This window comes from Bombyx mandarina, chromosome 07 (assembly GCF_030267445.1).
Source record: "Bombyx mandarina strain Sakado chromosome 07, ASM3026744v2".
Lineage (NCBI taxonomy): Eukaryota > Metazoa > Arthropoda > Insecta > Lepidoptera > Bombycidae > Bombyx > Bombyx mandarina.
The window spans coordinates 12,974,312-12,991,604 of NC_143214.1; the positions used below are offsets into that span (position 1 = coordinate 12,974,312).

At 39.5% G+C, this 17,293-nt stretch overlaps 1 protein-coding gene across 2 annotated transcripts in view; it reads right to left on the bottom strand.

Annotated features, from left to right (window-relative positions):
- Positions 1-8,551, bottom strand: part of LOC149502742 (organic cation transporter protein) — a 111,167-nt gene extending 102,616 nt beyond the window's left edge. For both annotated transcript variants that reach the window (XR_016323352.1, XM_089728881.1), the window contains exons 1-5: positions 8,394-8,551; positions 5,344-5,943; positions 4,662-4,885; positions 2,004-2,187; positions 242-482 (exon numbers count right to left, since the gene is read on the bottom strand). Coding sequence is in view for 1 of the 2 variants with exons in the window: in XM_089728881.1 (XP_089585007.1) it covers positions 242-482; positions 2,004-2,187; positions 4,662-4,885; positions 5,344-5,741 (1,047 nt within the window). In the remaining variant the exon portion in view is untranslated. The remainder of the gene's footprint in view (positions 1-241; positions 483-2,003; positions 2,188-4,661; positions 4,886-5,343; positions 5,944-8,393) is intronic.
- Positions 8,552-17,293: the final 8,742 nt, after the last annotated feature.

The window sequence follows — 17,293 nt, forward strand, 5'->3', positions numbered from 1 at the left end:
ACTTTTCTCCCTTGGTGCACAATGTACTATTTATTCAAAAAATGTTGAAAGAAATTGCTATACTTAATGGAAGTGGAATCACGTAGTGCTGTGGAAGCGCCGAAGCCAATCAAACTAAAATTACTCCTTGAAAACGACTGTAGAGTTCTGTGGCGCCAAGTAACATGAACCAACTCGCTTCAGCTGGTCTTAATACAATAATTTTGATCACTCAAGGAAAATAATCAGAGATCTGGTTTACCTGAATAGCACCAGCGGCTGCGACGCTAACAAAGGGGTCTGGACTTGACTGGCTGATGTACTGGTTGAACCCGAAGAACGTGACCCCCGTGACGAGCCAGATAGCACAGCAGGACACTGACTGCACCAGCAATGGCTTCCGAAACAAATCAGAGTAATTTGGCTTTTGGACTTCGGTCGATGTGATTTCTTCGGCAAGGTTTTTTAGTGTGTCCTCTATTTTCGCCGTTGGCAGATTGTTTCTGAAATGCATTTTAAAGGGTTCCAACGAATTTGCATATTTTTTGATGTTTTGCTGATTTATTTGGTAACGGACTTCTAGATATGGTAGTCTTAGTGGTGGTAGGACGTCTTATGAGTCTGCGCGGGTAGGTACCACCACCCTACCTACTTCTGCCGTGAAACAGTAATGCGTTTCGGTGTGAAAGGTGGGGCAGCCGTTGTACTATTAAAAGTGAGACCTTAGAACTCGTGTATCAGGGTGGGTGGCGGCATTTACGTTGTAGATGTCTATGGGCTCCGGCAACCATTTAACACCAGGTGGGCCGTGAGCTCGTCCACCCATCTAAGCAATAAAAAAAGCTATGTTAATATTCCAGCTAAATACTCCAAATTGAGTCCTGTAATGTTTCATGTACCCAGTACATTGGGAAGTTTATTCATAGCAGTCGATCTTTCATGAATAATGAGGTCCATATGCAACGTCGAGCGCATGTTTTAGATATGTACTTGTACTAAAATGATCAACTAATTGAGGAAATAATAAACCTACTAAAAAGGCATTAATGGAGATACGAAGTATTACTTAAATTTTAAGACGGTAAAACTGCACCTATTTATGGTAAAGAATGGAAATAAGATTTTTCACTTGGGTGTGTGACAATGTGAGATAATAAAGTCAGCATCACAACCAAATCCAATACTTATCAGATAAGTATGGTCTGGCCTTATTTCCAAATTAAATGGCGTATTGTATTCTTATCTGTTTACTAAACGGTTGATAGTCTCATCTGTCATCGTACTTTAGAACCACATTAATTAAATGGATTATTTATCTTGTAGACAAATTTTTACAAACATAAGTACATTTAATTTTAGCTTTTCATTAAACAATAAGGTTGCGAAGGCACATGCATTAGATAAGTCTTGGCACTGACCCAGTCTGCAGGTATTTTGAGGAGATAAAATAAACCCTTCTTCACACACTAGGTGACCGTTTTGCCTCAAAAATTTTCAGACTTTGAAGAGTATATTTTCCGTCACCAAGAATGCTGTCACATTTCATGACTCCTGTCGGCGAGGAAGAGGAGGCAAGCAGTGGTGTACGAAAGAAATTATTGCTTTATTCCTTCCAAATTATATTTTAAAATAACGGCCCTAACGATATACATAGGTCTTATGCGCAAGGTTGTTGCGAGAGAAGTGTGTGGTGGCAGTAGTGCTCCTTGACCGATGTTGTTTTTTTTTGGTAGTATTGTGCGCATAGACAACGCCATAACTGATTCAACTTGTCTTTGTCTCAGTCGCTTGCACTCTTGGCAGAGCGGTCGTGGTTATCATATCGAGTGGTGGTGCGCTTCACAAAGACGTCGCCATTCCTCGCGCACCGCGATCCTTCTTGTGCACTCGTTGACGGGACTATTTACAGATGCCTTTATTGGGTCCATCATAACGGTGATCTGACGCGAACTTGTCTTACTTTTCTCAAATAGGCTTATTTCATAATGTTCCGACTCATCTATCGGTATAAGAAACATACTTACATCAGAGCGGCCTTCTTAACGATTCTCGTGGCTTCTTCTACTTTTCCTACGCTGACCAGCCACCTCGGAGATTCAGAAAGCAGAAAGAAATAACCCAGGTATATGAGAGGAGGTACTGCAAGCGCGAGTGTGTAGGAGCTCCATCTTCGGAAGTAATACGCGAAGACGGGTACTGATATGTGTCCTACACAAAAAATAGATTTCTTTAGTTTTCAGCCTGTATTTCAAGGAAATATATGCCTCATCTCTATCATAGGATGTTATAATCACTCATGGTATCTAAATTCAAATTGGCTCACGTACTGTGGAGATTGTATGGACAAACGCTCAAACAAATTGTCACTAAGTCTATTTACTATGTCAATGTCGCCCTGGTTTAACCGGTTTTAGATGGTTAATGTGATGCAGCAGAGATGCGAATGTTGCGATGGATGTGTGGAGTAACGAGAATGGATAGAATACGGAATGAATATGTTAGAGGAAGTCTGAAAGTTGCACCTGTGACAGAGAAGCTGAGAAGTGCGCGTTTGGACATGTGATTTTTTTTTTTTTTTTTTTTTTTTTTTATTGCCTTTGTAGGCAGACGGGCATACGGCCCACCTGATGGTGAGTGGTTACCGTCGCCCATGGACTCCAGCAATGCCAGGGGCAGAGCCAAGCCGCTGCCTACCGCTTAATACTCTCCACAAGCCTCGTTTGAAGAAGGACATGTCATAGCGCTCGGGAAACACCGTGGAGGGGAGCTCATTCCATAGCCGGATGGTACGTGGCAAAAAAGATCTCTGGAAACGCACTGTGGATGATCGCAGTGGCTCCAGGTAGTATGGATGAACTCTACTCCAGTGGCGGGCGGTGCGATGGTAAAAACGAGATGCTGGTATCATCTCGAACAATTCCTCAGAGCACTCCCCATGGAACGTACGGTACAAAATACAGAGGGAACCGAAGTCCCTCCGCAGACCCAGAGGCTCCAAACGATCCGAGAGAATGGGATTATCGACAATCCGAACGGCCCTCCTCTGTATGGAGTCAAATGGAAGAAGCTGGTATTTGGGAGCCCCAGCCCAGAGATGGGAGCAGTACTCCATGCCAGGCCGGACTTGTGCTTTATAAAGCAAAAGTCTTAGTCCAGGCGTGAAGTACCGCTTCGCTCTGTTGAGGACTCCCAGCATTTTGGACGCCAACTTGGCTTTGCCTTCCAAATGACTCCGAAACTGGACATCGCTCGAAATGTCGACCCCAAGTATCCCGATACTCTCGGAAGGTTGCAGGGATACTCCTTGGAATTGCGGCGCCATGACAAAGGGGTCCTTCTTCGCAGTGAACGCGCAAACTTGTGTCTTTATCGGGTTGAATTGAACCAAGTTCAATTCACCCCATTCGGAGACTCGCCCCAGAGAGTTCTCCACTTCAGACACAAGTTTTGATCGTCTCTCTTGCACCACGCTCCGAGAGAAACTCTGATGGCCGATATATCGCGCATCCCCCGTGCTGTCATCCGCATAGCAATGCATGCCATCAATAGACAGCATGTCATTGATATACAGGATGAAAAGCGTGGGGGAGAGCACCGAACCTTGTGGAACGCCAGCGTTAATGGTCATGGTATCAGAACAGTCACCGTCTACAACGACCGTGATGCTCCGCCCATCCAAAAAGCTAGCGATCCACTTGCAGAGACCCTCGGGGATTCCGTAAGATGGTAACTTCGATAGAAGTGCCCTATGCCAGACCCTGTCGAAGGCCTTCGCGATATCAAGGCTCACAGCAAGAGCCTCGCCCTTGCTCTCCAAGGCTTCAGCCCACCTGTGAGTAAGGTATACAAGAAGATCGCCAGCTGAGCGACCGCGACGGAAACCGTACTGTCGGTCACTGATCAACTGGCGATCCTCCAGATACTTCAGGAGTTGTATATTAATTATTCGCTCCATCACCTTGGAAAGCAAGGAAGTTATCGCGATAGGCCTATAGCTCGATGGGTCCGACCGGTCACCCTTCTTGGGGATAGGGTGGACGTGGGCAGTCTTCCATGAAGACGGAACCCTGTTAGTGCAATAAGAGAGGCGATACAAACGCGTTAGCGCAGGCGTCAGCTCAGGGGCGCACGTTTTCAGAACCACTGCAGGGATGCCGTCTGGCCCGCTCGACTTATGGACGTCCAGGAGTCGGAGTTCCCGCCTGACTGCACACTGTGTAAAGCAGATCTCCGGCAGGGAACTATCACACCGGAGGATGTTCGGTGGTGTGGCACCCCCGTCGTCCACAGTCGAGTTCGAGGCGAAGAGTTTGACCAGAAGGTCAGCCTTCTCTTTCGCACTATGGGCCAGACTGTCATCGGACTTGCGTAGTGGTGGGAGACTAGACCTGCAAAAGTTACCTTCTGCAGAGACGAAATGAAAATGAGGTTGGTAAGAAAGTGTTAACTATGAATGTGGAAGGATATAGAGGAAGAGGTAGACTTAAGAAGAAATGGATGGATTGCGTGAAAGACCATATGTGTTAAGAGGGGAGTGAGCGAAGAAATGGTATATGATAGAGGAGTATGGAAGGAGAAAACATGTTGCGCCGACCCCAGGTGACTGGGAGAAGGACAGGAGAATGATCAGATAGTTAATGTGAATTTGCCTCCTCCTACAAATAGTAGTTAAATAAACTCACCTATAATGAAAGGTATTTGAAATAAGCAGCCCACGACCTCTCTGTACTTATTGCCTATCGACTCCATAATGATTACGAAGGATACGACCATGGTCCCAGCTGTAGCGACTCCCAGAAGGAACCTTAGTACAGTGAAAGTTGTGTATCCGGGCGCGAATGGAATCCCGAAACCGATTAAAATCATTGCAGCAATCGCTATCAAGAAAGTGACTTTGCGACCGTATCTGGAAACAGATATTTTTTTAATTATTTAGGTTGGTGGACGAGCTCACGGTCCACCTGGTTTTAAGCAGTTACCGGAGACCATAAGACATCTACAACGTAAATTTAGAATAGAATAAATACCGTCACCCACCTTGAGATATAAGTTCTAAGGTAACTATTTCACGTCAGAAATAGGCAGGGTGGTGGTACCTACCCGTGCGGACTCACAACACGTCCTACCACCAGTAATTACGCAAATTATAATTTTGCAAGTTGATTTTTATTATACGATGCTATTCCTTTACCGTGGAAGTCAATGGTGAACATTTGTTGAGTAGTTATTTCATTAAAAAAAATTGTTACCCGCCTGCGGGATTCGAACACCGGTGCATCGCTACGTACGAATGCACAGGACGTTTTATCCTTTAAGCCACGACGACTATATAACTAACTAAATAAGCTCCTCCAAAAAACTCACCTATCAGAAAAGAATCCAAATATGATACTGCCAATTAAGATGCCAAATTGTAGTAGCATCTGTGTGAAGCTCGCCAGCCACCTCCTCTCACAGACCAGGTCCCATTCCGATACGATAGTCTCCTCAAACGGGCTAGTGTCATAACTGTACTTTACGCAATCCTTGTAGCAAGTGTTATTCTGAACTATTCTAGAATTATTCGCGAGCTTCTCACACCAGAAGACCAAGTTAGGGGTCAAGAAGAGTATAGCCATTTGGACGGTGCCCGATGAGAATTTCACCAAAGATATGGTGCTGAAAATTAAAAACTGCCATCTCCCGAATTCTCCAACTAAGCTGACAAATTTGTCTTCTTTTTTAGCGCTCTGTGGTACTTCGACGGTGTATCTTTGCACCATTTTTACTTTATAATATAAGCGCTTAGAACATACGCCTCGTGGTCTTAAGTGTTCAAATATAATATACTATATCAGGATTCTTTCTCCATGGTTTCTTTAAATCAGTTGTAAGTAGTAAATTTCTCGAAATCTTCCAAACATTTCATTGTTTGATACGTTTTTATGGAGACATACTTGTTTTTGCATACAAAATCCAGGCTAGCTGTACAAACAAAAAAATCAGTAATTTAATTATCAACATAAATGAAAATATAGTAATGAGTTGCCTACGTTACAATATTCTGCTAAAGACGTATCTCTCATTGGATATCGAAGAGCAATTTAGATTTTAAGCAGATTCAAATTTAAAATTTTAAAAATTAACTTTAAAAAAAAAACATGTGTGCAATTCACACGTGGTAGAAGTGAAACCTTCCAAAATTAAAATACAATTATCCTAAACGTCTTAAGTATATGTAAATTTTTTTTATTAGTAAGTAATTGTAAGGCAGCGCCCTCTGTGAATTGATATTTTAATTTCACGTATAATCCTAAATTAAAATTCACTACAAGAGCTTTCATACACACGTTAGTATTAAAAAATCTCACAGATGGCGCTGTATTAAATAGTATGTATATTTCTGTCTCATTCATCCTACACATTTTTGTATTTGTGTCTCTTACCTGTCGTTTTTTCCGTTGCATCCGGTTTGAAATCACAACGATTCTAAAGAAGTTTTCACTTCAAACGTTAAGTCAAAGAAATTGCCTCTTAAAACGTAATGTATTCTCTGTTGTACTGGTGGTGCGACGTATTACGAGTATGTTTTTTTCCCTACCTATACTAAAAGCCTTGGGCTCAAACCGAGAGAGTTGCAAACACTGGCCCTAGCAAGAGCAGTACTTCGCAGAATCTACCAATTTATACGTATGTGTTGTGTCAAATACATGGTAGTGTGTGTAATGTTTTGTTTATTGATTTAATGTATTTTTTATGCATTATTTTTTTTATTTTTATTTTAAATAATAGCATTCTGCACTTCTTCTCTACGTTCTCTATAATTGTGGAAAAATTTCATACTCCTGCGTCCGCGCAATTTTCGTAAAAAAGGGTACAAAGTTTTTGCTTCACGTATATATACACACAGATATATAGATTTAAAAAAAAAAAAAAAAAACACAATATAAACAAACAATTGATAGATAGAATTGGGCAAACGTGGATGAGAAATGCGGGCGATCGAATACTATGGCATAAAAAAGGGAAGACCTATGCCCAGCAGTGGGTCCCAAAGGGGTGGGATGATGAATGAATTTTACAAACAAGGCATTCTTCTAAGATCTCTCGGCATATATTTTAAAACGCATATGCAAACGAATCGATTTTCCTCAGTACCAGCAAGATTTTAATTTATTCATCGTGTCACTTAAAATGCAAAGTTTAAAGTCCTCTAATGGCTCTAAGCGACCGTAAACAGATTTAATTAAGGATTGTACCGGTACTCAAAGCTGGTTCATTATGAATTTAATACCTAAGTAGGTCTTATATTGTAATAAAGGTTTCCGGTAGTCAGTTGCTTGCCTATTTATCCCGTGAAGCAGTAATGCGTTTCGGTTTGAAGGGTGGGGCCGCCGTTGCAACTATACTGATACCTTAGAATTAATATCGCAGGGTGGGTGGCGGCATTAACGTTGTAGATGTCTATGCGGTCCGGTAACCACATAGGACCAGGTCGGGCGTGAGCTCGTCCACTCAACTAAGTAATAAAAGAATAAAAAGTTGAAGATTAGTTTTGTAGTAAAAGCGACCAGTGTGCTCAGTGCGAGTTTTTTAACTTCTCGATCGCGTAAAAGTTAACTCGAATTTGTATGAAGTTGGAACAGCGCCCCTAGCGGCAAATGAAGGGACGCCCTAAGCACATAGACTGATTATGTGTTACGGCCATAAAACACCATAACTATAGTTTGTTAAATAAAGTTTGAAACACGAAACAGTTGGCAGAGTGATATTTTTAGAGTTAGATTCTGTTCGAAAAAAATCGATTATCAATGGTATTTTTTCAACATTATTCAATAATTCATTCTTACAACAGTCTCACTTATCAAGATAACGAGTAACGAACTGCACTCAGTACACATTTCTAAGGCTCTATTAACAAACACGGTGTCATTTGTAGCATAGGTATAATTATACCGCGCTATATCTTTTCCATTTAGTTAACTTTGAAAACTATTGAAAGAGACAAAATAGTGCAAGCCACAATTAATTAGATAGCGTAAGATAAGATTTTAATGTATTTTATAACGATATTCGTATGTCGAAGAAGTGCTTATTTTTTCTATAGGTCTCAGTTGAAACTTTGTGGAAGAACTAGAAAGAAGATTATATTAATCCCATTAACATTGGACTCATAACATACCCTAACACCAGTGGGCAAAATAGGTAGTAACTAATGTTGAAGCCGTCAGAAGGAAACACAAAGGTGGAAATCATTATCAGTACGATGGACCGATGATCGGGAAGTAACTTGCTAGAAAGAACCTGAACCAGAATGAAGATATTTTGGTTAATATCTGAACAAATTAATACCGTACAAAATCCCTTGACTTAATCTAAATTTAATTAATTCTTGTAAATACAAAAAAATTGGGGTTTTCATCTTTTTAACTTACATTATAATGAAATAATTGATAGTCCGGCAGCCAAGACTAGTGTGCGTCGATGACAATACAGAAAACACTTCACATAAACAGTAATTTTAAATTGCATTCAATCATACTTAATTATAATAATCGAAATCCGAACGTCTTCACCAAACGGAAAATAAATACTGAATGAAACACACCGTGTGACATCGCGTGCTGCAGTCATTAATATAAAATATTGGGCGATGCACAAACTGACCATACATGTATTTTTTTTTAATTTTAATGCAACATGAAGAAACAATAATAGATAAAGAAAACTTCACTATTTGTAGCATAAGACTTTCAATTGTGCTGTGAGTATTTGAAACACAGGCTATTTGAGAATAAATATAGACTCCTACCGAGAATCAACTTAACACTATTGGTACAATATCTGGGTAGTTAATCACAGAACTAATGAAGCGGTCAAATGTAAATTATTAATTATATAGCTATTATACTCAAAGTTCCAAGACTGCAGAGACTTCAGTCTTCTTTATGTTTTGTAACAGATGTTCCATGAGGAGTACTTTGAGGAATTGTGATGCAAAGAATAATAGATTCTAATAGAATTGTGATCTTGTCAACTTATTTTCACTATCACAACAACCACTCTAACAACCGATCTAAAACCTTTTACCTGGCACGCTGTGAGTTTCTAGATAATCTTTTACATGATATATCATTTCTCATCGGTCACCGTTCTTCAGAGTAAATTAGCCCACAGATACAGCCCAGTGAGTTTCTCGCCGGATCTTCTCAGTGGGTCGCGTTTCTGATTCGGTGGTAGATTCTGCGAAGCACTGCTCTTGCTAGGGCCAGTGTTAGAACACCTCAGGCTTGAGCTCTGAGAGCTCACCTGCACGCTAGGGTAACGATGATATAACCTCTCGAGGATATCACCATAAGTAGGAAAAGAAAATCATTTCGCAACACCTGGCGCCGGAATATATTATATACTCCATAGTATTTTAGAGCTCTGTGTGTGTTAAAAGAGGTAGAGTCCTCAGTGGAAGACAGAAGCTCGACTGTGCTTCAGGCATTGCTGACGTCAATGAATAACGGTGATCAACCAACAACAACTGGATTAGTGCTAGTCTGCTTACAATAAGAAAAATGTTTCTTACAAAAAGATAACATTTTTAAATCTAACTGCAACAACCCTTGGCATTGAGCTTAACAATGTCGCGTACTAAGGTCGAGTAACTTTGTATACAAATATAGTACTGTGATAAAGATTTAATTTTTAAACATCGGTTTTCCTTTACGCGTTTTAAATCGACGAATGTGTATTCAAACATACAATGTAAGGAAATTTTCTCAATTTTGTTTGATGAGTTGGAAGTATATAATCAAGGTTGTCGATTTATCGTGGGTCAGCAGGATTACCAAGCTATTTACTCTACCGAATGTGACGCCATCGCCATCAATGTCAAGCCGCAATATCGAGTGGCTTCCTTAATGTAAGCGTTTTATGTAAAATTACTGATGTCCATGAGCAATGACGACCACTCACCATCACAACCTTACCGGTCACCGTCCTCGCCGAACCCGTCGCTTGCGACGAGTAAATTAACCCACAGACACAGCCCACTGAGTTTCTGGCTGGATCTTTCTGGGGGTGAGTGGGTCGCGTTTCCGATCCGGTGGTAGATTCTGCGAAGAACTGCTCTTGCTAGGGCCAGTGTTAGCAACACTCCTAGCTTGAGCTCCGTTAGCTCGCCTACTATCTCGGTGAATCTAGAATAACCCCTTGAGATTACTAGAATAGGTAGGGGGGAAAAAATCACAGCCGTCTCCTGTATTATTGCCTACGAAGGTAACACAGGGAAAATTACCTTTCATATTATTTATTCTTATTTTATCGCTTAAATAATTTGATTAAAATATTTCACTAGCTCGACATTGTAATTCCTATTCAGTTGTTGCACTAAGATAAAGAGAGGGATTGAAAAGTGACCCGGAGAAGATTAGAGATGTTGTTTTTCTAGATGTACATTGTTTCAGCTAGTAGCGTTATTTCATAAGATTCATTCCTTTTTTTTAAATGTAAATAAGTTTTGATAGTTAATAACGAAAGGAATATTTTCCACCGAACGGGTGTTATTACTCGGTAGACTGACGGTCCGGTTGTTTGTCGGAACCTATATGTAGGCTTATCTGGTTTTTTACTGGTGGTAGGACCTCTTGTGAGTCCGCGCGGGTAGGTACCACCGCCCTGCCTATTTCTGCCGTGAAGCAGTAATGCGTTTCGGTTTGAAGGGTGGGGCAGCCGTTGTAACTATAATGAGATCTTAGAACTTATATCTCAAGGTGGGTGGCGCATTTACGTTGTAGATGTCCATGGGCTCCAGTAACCACTTTACACCAGGTGGGCTGTGAGTTCGTCCACCGACCTGAGCAATAAAAAAAAAAACTTGAAAATGTTGCTAGCGAAATTCAGGCATCTGTCAAATATCTTGTGCTCTATGCTGACTACAGGCCACAAAGTTAGTAAGTTATTATAGCGTAACGAATACCTACGTGTCTCTTAACATTTTTACTGAAAATTATGACGATACGGTGTGTAGGCGTGCCTAATCACATACAGCCTATCTACACAAAAAAAAACAATTAAATCAGATTTTCTCGGACCGTCAAACCACAACACGCAGTGAGATTGTAAAATGAAAAAAAATACGATGGAATTAGAGTGGCAAAACTTCCAATAGCAATCTGTGCATACTTCCAACCGATAGCCTTGGTAAGGTTTAAGGGAGCGTTTTATAAAACTGAACATTATCCGTGTTACGTCAACACAATTCAATTCAGAAGCATTACGCGAAAAATAACTTACTTCTTTATAAAGAAGAAAGTTAATTTTCACGTTCCGAACTTAACGTATTGAAATGGTGTAATATTTTTTATTTTCTTTTATTCAACTTATTAATTACCAACACATTAAGAAAATAACAATGTATGTAGGTACAGTGGGATAGACACTTTCACACATACTATAACAAATACACTAATGCTTTCGAAGCCTTGTGGTTGTGCTCTTTGTTTTTACTGTATCGCTCACCATGCTTTTAGCTGCCGAAGGTTCTTTTATAATTTTGGGGTATCTGGAAATTAGGTGATTCAAGTCGTCCATCGTAGTAAGTTTCTGCCTACTTCCATCGGGTAACTTGATTATGATTGTAGCATCTTGAGTCCAGCAAGCATGCATTCCAAAATGCTGCCGACCTTTGCTAAAAACGATCTGCCTGGCTTTCGTCAAAAACTCCTTGACTGAGATGGGTGAACCTTTTAATTTAGACTTAGCCCTCCACACACCTATCTTGGTATCTAAACTGGAAAACCTTACGAGGATTGGACGATGATGATCTTTATTTTGTGAGCCGATCCTATGACATACATTTATATCTGAAGCAGAAATACCTTTCAGTTCCAACTGCTTATGTGTAATATCTAGAACAATTTTATTACAGTCTTCTTTTTCGACTTCTGGGATGCCCATAAAGATGATAGCTTTTCTTCTGTGTCTGGTCTCAATAATATCTACCATTTGGGAACATTCATTGATTTGTTGCCGGAGAAGATGAAGCATTGAGAAAACTAGCTCTCTGAATGTCCTAAATTCTTCAGAAATTTTTGAAATAGTTTCCTTGGCAGGGGCAGTATTGTTGAGTTGTGCTTCAAGATCAGCCATTCTTCTTGAGAAACATTCTTCGAGAGTAGCTTGCGCTGCTTCTATTGTAGCCAGCTGTGACATGTTGCTTAGTCCTTCAATTCCAACCTTACAACTTATGAGTGTGCAGAAACTGGCAGGTAGCTAATTATTAAAACTTAGCTTCCATAAAAACTGTCACAAACATTTGTGTGGTCTTCTTATGTTTAGTTTTAAAGAATTGTTTAAAAAAAATGTCAAAAATATTATTAAATTGAATAAAATTCCCTTTTCGACTTGAGAACGCTTGTGTACTTTTCCACACCTACCCACGAAATTTTAATTATATTTGGAACATCATATTTTTGCTTGCACCGAGAACTGGCAAACAACTCAGTTTTTAATTTTTTTATTGCCTTTGTGGGCAGACAAGCATATGGCCCACCTGATGGTAAGTGGTCACCGTCGCCCATGGACGTCAGCAATGCCAGGGGCAGAGCCAAGCCGCTGCCTACCATAAAGTACTCTCCGCAAGCCTCGTTTGAAGACGGACATGTCATAGCGCTCGGAAAACACCGTGGAGGGGAGGGAGTTCATTCTAAAGCCGGATGCAATAAAATAAAATAAATGCTATTCTTTTATTAATTTTAATTGAATTTTTTATTGAATCTCATACAATGATCAATTGTCCCGTGTTTGCCGGAACATACATATCTTAACAACGGACTGAAAGGATTGGCTGATTTATATTTTGTCAGGATAAAAAAAATACCTTTTATGTTTATTGAATATTCAACGTTTTGGCTTTATCGATTATAAAAACACGTAAGCTCTGACGTCACAATCTAATAAACAAACAGATTTCTTGTTTGTCCAGTCGTTTTTAAATGTGTATTTTATTTAGAAACCAATAAATATGATATTCGTATTACGTCATACAAACTTGAATTTAAGGGAGTAAATTAATTCATTTAATACCTATACCTAACTGGAATAGCCCCTTAGGTTACTAGCGAATAGGTACGGAAAAATCTTTATACATATTATATTTCTTCTGTGCGTGTGTTTGTCACTGAACTCCTATACGGCTGGACCGATTTGAATGGTTTTTTTTGTATGCGTTTGCGTGGCACCCTGGATGGTTTAGATTCACAAATCAGCCCGGTATATGGCGTTGCAGTCGGTATCTAGATTATTTATCTCTCCTAGAAATAATTTATATAGTAAAACAACGTTTGCCGGGTCAGCTAGTACCTATATAAATATCCATTTGAATTTTATTACTGATTTTTTTGTAAACATGTTACATTCGGTTAATATAGATTAATTCTCAATTTCATTAAGTAACAAAGACATTATCAGTATCAATCAATATACTTTGTTATTTTAATTATAATAAAAAAGTTCTTTGGCGTTGTTTCACGCACAGTGGGGCAACGATTCACCATTTCTTGCAGAGACTGATTAACTATTTCTAGTGGACAGTAAGTAAATTGTTGGCTGACGTCTTTACGTTGGTAACTCACGCGGTCGCTGCGAGAATCCGGCGCTGCTGCGTCGCGTCGCGTCGTACTGTATCGATCGCCGGATTATTTGTTATTCTTTTGATTGATGCATTGTCACTTTGACGTCTTCAGGTTCACTATAATAATCACGTCATTAAATAGCTATAAATCAATTTGCTGTCATGGTCGTCTAGGCGTTGAAAACAGAACGTAATTCATAATTTTTTTTAATGCTTAGTGGGGACGAGCTCACAGCCCACTTGGTGTTAAGTGGTTACTGAAGCCCATAGACATCTACAACGTAAATGCGCCACCCAGTTTGAGATATAGGTTCTAAGGTCTCAGTTTAGTTACAACGGCTGCCCCACCCTTCAAACCGAAACGCATTACTGCTTCACGGCAGAAATAGGCGGGGTTGTGGTACCTACCCGTGGGGACTCACGAGTGATCCTACCACCAGTAATTACGTACGTAATTCATGTAACTTTTAGATACCAAATGTTATAGTACTCTTATGTGTGCTTAGTTCGCCTACGTTTGCCGCTAAGGGCGCTGTTCCAACTGTTAAAAAAACTCACACTAAGCACACTGAGTGTTACTTGACGTCTAATGAGCTGAGAAAAGAATATTTTGGTGAAAACAAATCTTAGCAATTACGTCACGCGCGAAGGGTTTGGTAGAAGAAAAGGCGCACGCACGGAAGAATAGCGTGGAAGGTGAGCATGCTGAACCGATGCTATAGACAGGATAAGATTGGATTGGTAAGAAGTTCGAATACGGTATTATAGAGAATAAATAAAATTTCCAAAAATACTAGTTAGCAATTTTATTCAATTTACGTAATCCGGCTTGCTGTATTCATATGGTTATTTCATAACATAACTAGTTACTTCTAAGAAGGAACCCATAGATGATGGTTAAATAGATAAAAAAAAACTCTGGAACTTAAGTCAATCGGCAGTATATTACAGATATCAACAGATATTAACGACAGACTAGTGGTCCCTCTGTAGTCCAAATACAACTATAATTAATTGAAATTATAAGTTTGTACACTATTATGATTCTATTGTCAAAGACTATTACACTTCTATAATCACAGATTTCACCAAGAGTACAGTTTAGACAAATTTATATATTAATACGTGAAGCAAAAATTTTGTACCCCTTTTTAAGAAAATTGCGCGGACGGAGGAGTATGAAATTTCCCACACTTATAGCGAATATAGCGAAGGAGTGCCGAATGGTAATTTTTTTTTAAATTATGCATTAATAATATATTAAATCAATAAAAAAACGTTACACACACTACAATATATTTGACACACAGGCATATGAATACTCTATGTTTATTGTCAAACTTTTGTTGCTCTGTTAGTCTGTGATCAAATTGAGAATAGGTTAATATTGTTTATTTGTCTATAGTGTAGTAGTCTTGGCGAAATCTGTGATTATAGAAATGTGATAGTGTTTGACAATAGAACCATAATAACGTTCAAACTTATTGTGTTAATTAATTATAGTCGAATTGCGACTACTGCGGGACCACTAGTATTAATAAAGAAACATAATAATCGATCTATTCTCAATATGACCACAGACTGTAAACAATAAGAAAAGTTTGACAATAAACAAATAGTATGCATGCGTGTGTGTGTCAAATTCATGGTAGTGTGTGTAATGTTTTCTTTATTGATTTAATGATTTTTTAATACTTAATTTAAAAAATACTATAATTCTGCACTCCTTCTCTATATTCTCTATAAGGGTTGGTATGCGTCCGCGCAATTTTCTTGAAAAGTTTTTGCTTCACGTATTAATATATAGATATTACAGATACAACAGGTATTAAGAATAATTTTAGCAGTATAAAAAATATTGGAATTTTAATGATTACATAACACATACATTAGTTGCCCGTGGTCAGAGAGTTGAAATATATTTAAATCAATGCCCGTGGTCACAAAAACTGAAAAATATACGAAATGAAAAAAAATCAAGATTAAAATATAAATTCTGTATTGCAGTCGGAGAAAAGAAAAACGAAGATAAAATATTAGTAGTTTATCTAAACTACCGGTAACGTTGTTGAGCACATTCTTATCTATCACACGTGACGTTCCCGAAGTTTGTAGAACGGAAATTTTCAAAGCAAACAAACAATTCGTGACCACTAGAACAGTAAAGTAACATTTGAAATATTGGAAATATCGTAATGGATTTTTTTTACCTATTCTGATAGCCTTGAGAGGCTATTTCAGCTTCGCCATGACGTGTAGGTGAGTTCACGAGGCTCAAACTGGCCCTAGCAAGAGCAGTGCTTCGCAGAATCTACTACCGGATCGAGATCGCGACCCACTGAGAAGATCCGGCGAGAAACTCAATGGGCTGTGTCTATGGGAATAGCAATAATAAACGCTCGATTAAACAGTTATGTGATGCATCGGTGCCATTGCGGTTGGTTGCCATTGAAATACGTAGATGTCGTTGTACGTATGGTATTGTTATACATAGAAATAAACTTTGCGATTGTCAATTAAGACTAATAAGATTAATTAATAATGAATTAACTAACTAATTAATAATTATTAATTGAGATTAATTAATTTGTGTGTATTATCTATGAATTAAGAGACGAAATGCCATATTTGCGAGCTACGGTCTAACTTTTTATTTATTGCTTACATGGATGGACGAGCTCACAGCCCACCTGATGTTAAGTGGTTACTAGAGCCTATAGACATCTACAACGTAAATGCGCCATCCACCTTGAGATATAAGTTCTAAGGTCTCAGTATAGTTACAACGGCTGCCTCACCCTTCAAACCGAAACGCATTACTGCTTCACGGTAGGAATAGGCAGGGTGGTGGTACCTACCCGCGCGGACTCACAAGAGGTCCTACCACCAGTAATATGCCCGTGCTAACTAGCTAATGCTAAGTATGCCCGTGACAGTACTTCTTTTCTTACCTAATCATGGGTAGCCTAAGGGGCTATTGCAACAATTCGTTGACTAGTAGGTGAGGTCATAGGCTCAATCTGAGAGTATAGCTAACGCTGACCCTAGCAAGAGCAGAGCTTCGTAGAATTTACCACTGGATCCAAATAGGGACTCACTGAGAAGATACGGCGACAACAGCGAAAGGCACAATTACAATCGGGTGTTTGTAGGGCTGCAGTTACTAATCAAACATACAAACAGACAAGAATCAGACTCACCTGGTGTTTTAGTCGGTCCTGAATGTCACCTCGGGTCATTTTTCAAATAACTGCTGTTTAAGTCATGACTGCTTCGTGGGTAACATAGGCAGGATGAAGATACCTAGCCGAGAGGCTTACAATACGTACCGCCGCTAGTAAAAAATATTGGAATTGTAGAAGAAGAAATATTGAATTTGACGGCGGGTACCAATTTTTCTAATGAAATACGTACTTAACAAATGTTCACGATTGACTTCTACGGTGAAGGAATAACATCGTATAATAAAAATCAATCCCGCAAAATTATAATTTGCGTAATTACTGGTGGTAGGACTTCTTATGAGTCCGCACGGGTAGGTACGCCTATTTCTGCCGTGAAGCATTAATGCGTTTCGGTTTGAAGGATTGGACAGCCATTGTAACTATACTGAGACCTTAGAACTCATATCTCAAGGTGGGTGGCGGCATTTACCTTGTAGATGTCGATGGGCTCCGGTAACCACTTAACACCAGGTGGGCTGTGAGTTTG